Source organism: Octopus bimaculoides, chromosome 14 (assembly GCF_001194135.2).
Source record: "Octopus bimaculoides isolate UCB-OBI-ISO-001 chromosome 14, ASM119413v2, whole genome shotgun sequence".
Lineage (NCBI taxonomy): Eukaryota > Metazoa > Mollusca > Cephalopoda > Octopoda > Octopodidae > Octopus > Octopus bimaculoides.
The window spans coordinates 2,728,210-2,734,209 of NC_068994.1; the positions used below are offsets into that span (position 1 = coordinate 2,728,210).

Here is a 6,000-nt window from a genome sequence, read left to right on the forward strand (position 1 = left end):
AGTTGATAAAAATACTTAACCTCAGTGTCTATCACATAGATGAATACTTCAGTTTCCTAATGCTAAAATTATGTTAATGTTATTCAAGAGTATTTCTGTCATTGACTGCCAAACATGACGGGAGGTTCAGTTAAAAAAGAAACATTGTAGTAGATAAACAGAAATGTCTTTAAACTAAAGCAGATAAGAAAGAAAATAGTTTAATTTTGAAAGTAGATACTGTGGCAGGTAAACAAAAGAAGTCTAGTAAAGTAGAAAGATAGACAAAACTAGCTGAGCAATATCCAAACATACTTATCAATACAACTTCACATTTTATTAGTTTTGGGATATATTTTGAGATTCTAAATCCATATCCTAGTAAACAATTGCTAATGTCTAGAGTATTATTCAAGACTTTCAGATTATTTATCAAAACATATAAGAGAAATGATCCCCAGTAAACCAAGTTCCCAAGAGAAGGAGAGTATATTTTGAAGTATCTGAGTATAACATTTTTGATATGTATAAAAATGTTATCAGTAATATAAGCTTCTGAATCAGAACAATTCCAGTTAATAAAACTAAAACCTTAAAAAATAGAAAGGCTTCAGAAATGATGTTGGCTGAAATACTTAATTTTTGTGATTCATTTGTTAGCTTTTTATTTAAAAAAAAATAATAATTTGATATTTCATGATTTGTTTTAATCAAGTGGAAAAAAAACAACCTTTTCTGAGATAAGTTTTATTGACAGATTTTCATTAGTCAAACATATATTCCTTTCATACTTTATAACAGAACACAGATGACTGTACTATTTCAAATTTGATTTGTTTTGCATTATTCCTATTTTAAATTAATTTATTTACTCCTCAACTCTAGTTACAGTCATTGTTCTTCACCTACACAAATATAATCATTTCAAAATGTATATTATGCAGGAGTTATATACCTTGAATTTATTTGATCTTTCTGAGTTGTATGCCTTGTAATTTTGTTAATTTCTTATAATTAGCAAAGTCAGACAAAATTTGAACCAAAGGGGTGAAGTGTTACAATTAAATATTGCCATCAAGTGTTCTATTGTTATTGTACCACCTTCATTGTCACCTTATTAATAACAAGAAGTATGCAAGCTGGCAGATTCATTAGTACAACAGACAAAATGCTTAGCGACATTCATTGGTCATGAAGTTCTGAGTTCAAATTCCATTGAGGCTGACTTTGCTTTTTGCTCTTCTAGAGTTGAATAAGTACCAGTTGAATTCTGGGGTCGATATAATCGACTAGACCCATCCTCTAAAATTTCAGGCCTTGTGCCTAAAGGATTATTAACAAGAAGGAAATTTAATCAATATTTTTCCTTTTCTAAATAAAGTCCAAATGTTTTTTCAAATATACGGATAAGTGTTGCAGAGTAAAGGGAAACTCCAAGTGAATTGATTCTGTTATCTTACCTCAATTTTCAATTTCATCTAATATTAATTTACTGCATTTAGCAGGGACCATTCTGTTGCATTCATTTATACCTGACTCCTAGTGCTCTTCCTAGTTTCATTTTTCTTGCAGATATCCAGGCTAAGCACCTTACTAAGCATCCAGACTATTAAACTAAAAGAAATTTTCTTTTAAAAACTTGCTTTTATAAAGGCATAAGCATCACAACACCCTATTTTCCTTCTTGAAGAAACTCTGTATAAGAAACAGACTTTATCACATACAATGATTGAAAGAGAACCACTAAATACTTGTGATAATTAGCTCTTAGTATTTATAAGAATCAGAATAAGTTCTGTGCAATAATAAAGTTCTTAAACTGAATCAATGATTAGGTTTTAATTCCAAGCTGGAATAGTGTCACTTATATCCCTAATGATCTTGGGAAAGTTGAGCATCATGGCTTCTCTTTGTCCCTTGCATATGAGATTTGATACTTCATGTCTATGTAAAAGAAATAAATTAGTATTTATAAGAAATAGTATGGTACTATTTTCTTTAATTATTTGGGATTTGTTTTTTTTTTAAATCCCTCAGATGTATCATGAGTCAATGGAAATAGCACCACACAGTGAACAGCCTGAACAGAATACTGAGAATGGCTCCCGCTATCTCACTGACACAATGCCAACACAGGGAGACAGCAGCCATTGTTGGACTAAGGGCTTCACAGAACAATATGAAGAAATTCCAGGAGTGTTAGGTGAATACATTTAATTTACTTATGCTATGATAAGTTCTGGGCTTCACTATTAAAATCGAAATTAAAATTATTAACTACCTCTTAAAAATAGGAAATTATTATTTGCTCCTATTCCTATGCACACACACATTTAATGCCTTCTCTCTCATTAAATATCATCCTAAGCACACACTTTTAGGATTATTACTTATCAACACATTGTGCCCACGTGGATGTGTAAATGTATGAATACAGATATCATATTCCTCCATCTGACAAGTGTAATTTCCACTGTTAATAATATCAGTTTAGGAACTAAATTATTTCATAAATACTAATTTTAAATATGTTAGTGTTTGTTATTGCTCCTCCTCATTGTTGTAGTGAATATAACAGTTTGATAGATGGCTTCTGTGTTGCAATTCAAAATGTTTTGTACTTGGTTATAATTAAACCTTCAGAATTTATATTTCAAACATTTTGGCATCAGTCACATTTGCTTTATCATTTTAATTTAACCTACTAATAAAACTAAAACAACGATTGCCCCTTAACTATGGCTGGCTTGGTGCTGATTATTCTGATCCAATTTAGAAGTTATTTTAAATAACATCAATTAAAATTGTCTTTCATGAATAGTTTAACTAGAATAAAGTTTTTGTCCTAAAAATAGCTTAATATTTTCTTTTTAATTACTAAATACATGACCCTTAGCCTTATTATTCCATTTTATTTCTCTTTGATTTTCATCTACTTTGCACTGCTTAATCTATGTAATCCAATTCATTAACACTGAGTCATTTCAAAACAGCCACAAGTTTACACTTAAGTTTTCAGACAATTGTCCCTTATGCTTACTCAACATTCATCAATCCAATAATGTGAACTCTTTTGGAAATATATATTTGCATTAGATGAAGAAATTATGCTTCATTTAAAAAGACAATTTTCTTTCTCCTCACTAATTACATTTTACCTTTTATTCTACCTAAAGTTAATCAGACAGCTCACTTATGTTAGTGAATAACTGTCATCAGAATTTATTCATGCCATTTCAAATTTAACCCAGTATGCATGCTAGAAAAAAAAATCAACCCAAAATTTTACATGTCGGAACCTAACTAACTTGACTACATGGTATCATTAAATATCACAATGTCATTGATCTCAAGAAATCAAACCCACAAAACCAAGTACCCTCTATTCACAAATCATCACAAACAAACTATCAAGTTCTTAGCAAGTGTTTTTGTGATGCATCACAGAAACTAAGCTACTTTTTCAGAGCTAGAAAATACCCATGCCTTACATAGCTGCTAACTTTACACAAAATTTGAATTCACCTTTCACTGGCTACAGTTTATATATCTAAGACAAGCCAATAGCCTTATCATACACATGTTAGATCATATCTGAGTAAGAATTTCTGTCTAAACAGTAAGATTTCAATCAACACTACTATCTCCAACCAACCTACAACTAGTATTCTCCTCCTATCTCTTACACCACTATCACAGTTCATTCTCTCTGCACTTACTTCACCAAGCTAACTTGATTAGTGGTGTAATTTTAATTGATTAAACACTTTTTGGGGGGATCCACTACAATCGAAGTTGAATTCAAGAAATGTTATTCATCATCATCGTTTAACATCTGCCTTCCCTGCTAGCATGGGTTGGATGGTTTCACGAGAGCCGGCCAGGCAGAAGTCTGCACCAGACTTCTATGACTGTTTTGGCAGGATTTTTACAGCTAGATAGATGCCCTTCCTAACACCAACCACTCAGTAAAGTGGACTTGGTGCTTTTACGTGGCATAAACAGACGAGGTCAATTTTGGCAAGATTTTTACAGCTGGATGCCTTTCTGAACACCAGCCACTTTACAATGTAGACTGGGTGCTTTTAAGTGGTACCTGCCCTGACAGGGTCACCAATTACTTATAAGACAAAAAAAAAACTTTCAAGAGGGGAGGAAGCATTGGAGAAGATGATCTTGTGTTAGATGATGAAAGGTTATAGTGAGACAGAGAGACAGAAATAGGTTTCTTGCTGTAGAGGAAGTACAAGGTTACCTGGAAGGAGAGAGAGGAATGAAGGCAGAAACAGGTGCGCTACCACAAAGGAAATACACGGTTACCCAAACTGAGGCAAGTGCAGGAGAAGGAGAGAGAGAGTGGGTGACAGCAGGAATATAAATGGAATGGTTGAGTAAAGGAAGAGGAAGTGATAAATTGAAGAGTAATGCCTGTTATCAGATATGAAGCTGGAATTGTAGATTGGACACAAGGCAAATGTGCAGAAACTTAACAGGAAAATTAGAAAATTGTTGACTATGTATGGAGCCTACCATCCAGAAGCTGATACCAACTGGTTGTACTTGAAGAGAGATCAGGGTGGAAGAGATTTAATTGGTGTGGAAGAGTGTGTGCTGGTGGAATGAAACAGCTTAGTAGGTTTTTTACAGAACAGCACAGAAAAGTTACTAAAGGTAACAGGTGAGCAATACTGGAAAAGTGAAAAGGACAGGAATGAAAGACCCAGGGAGAATATAAGAAATGAAGGTATGATCAAGTTGTGAAAGTTTTACATTGGAAGCTTTGTCAGAAAAGAGGGTTTGAAGTAGGAAGTAAATTGAATAGAAAGTTGAGTCAAGAACATGCATGATTTTGCAGGATCTTCAATTTCAAACAGATAAAAAGATTGAAAATAACAAGTCAGATACTACAACTGAATTTTCTTATTGATTCATCCATCATGTCCATTTGATATCAGTATTATAAAAAAAGCAGATGGAAAGTTGAAAAAATACAACCCCTTAGAACTTGAGATTCCAAGGCTTTGGAACATAAATCTGTTAAAGTTGTACCAATGATATTTGGTGCATTAAGGCCTGTGAGTGATGACATAGACAAATAGATAAAGGAGAGTGGAATGCAATGTCCTGTAGAGCTTCTACAGGCGGTTTACCTCTTAGGAACAGGAAAGATCATCAGATGGGTTTTGAGCGCTTGATAGTTTATTGAAATCATAGAGATAGCTAAGGTTATGGGGAGTAACTCACTACCCATATAAATTCTACAAGGTACAAGATCAACCCTGAATCAAGTAGAATAATAATAACCACTTCCTTTAGATACTTAGTACATTCATCATTTGAAATATCCTGTTTAAGAAAGCTTATAATTTCATAAAAATATTAGCAAAAAATAAAAATTATGTTTCATGAAAAAATATTAATCTTTTAAAGAGATAAATTACTTTTGAAGATACTAGTGACAAAAAAATCAGTACTGAATAAGATCCATTTATTATGATTGTTACTTTATTAGTTTACTGACCATTGTGTATGTTTGCTTGCATGAGAAAAATTAATGCAGAAATAGTACAATTTAATCTCTAAGTTATATATTGTCCTTCAGATGGTACTAATTTGACATATACACATAACCCAGGGTTAGTAATCAATGTAACAATTTTTATTATGAACACATTATTTTGTAGATTTTAAAAGGGGACTTCAACAACCTAAACAGGAAAACTCAGGATTGAAACAACATTTTTCTAACCAGGTATATTTAATGGAGAGACAAAGATTAACATCCCCACAGTCCCAAGTTATTAATTTGGTATGTTGAACATCACAAACTAAAAGTGATGTTAATTTTTTTTCTTTGACTGCTTGAAATAAATAAATCCAAGAGATTTGATATATTAATGTTTAAACTTCTGATTATCAGGCAGCAATTTATTTGTAAATCTGTACAAATAAGAAAGGCAATGGAAACTGATTATTTGTTTAATGAATAAAATATGAAATAAGTGAAAATGAAAAAAAAAA

At 32.1% G+C, this 6,000-nt stretch overlaps 1 protein-coding gene across 6 annotated transcripts in view; it reads left to right on the top strand.

Moving 5' to 3' along the window:
• LOC106867369 (protocadherin gamma-A10) overlaps positions 1 to 6,000 on the top strand; it is a 63,869-nt gene that overhangs the window by 54,907 nt on the left and 2,962 nt on the right. For 3 of the 6 annotated variants that reach the window (XM_014912220.2, XM_052972920.1, XM_052972919.1), the window contains exons 3-4: positions 2,017 to 2,182; positions 5,664 to 5,788. The exons of 1 other annotated variant lie outside the window; for it this stretch is intronic. In XM_014912220.2, the coding sequence (XP_014767706.1) occupies positions 2,017 to 2,182; positions 5,664 to 5,788 (291 nt within the window). The remainder of the gene's footprint in view (positions 1 to 2,016; positions 2,183 to 5,663; positions 5,789 to 6,000) is intronic. 2 more of the 6 variants (XR_008265509.1, XM_014912221.2) reach the window with 2 other exon arrangements.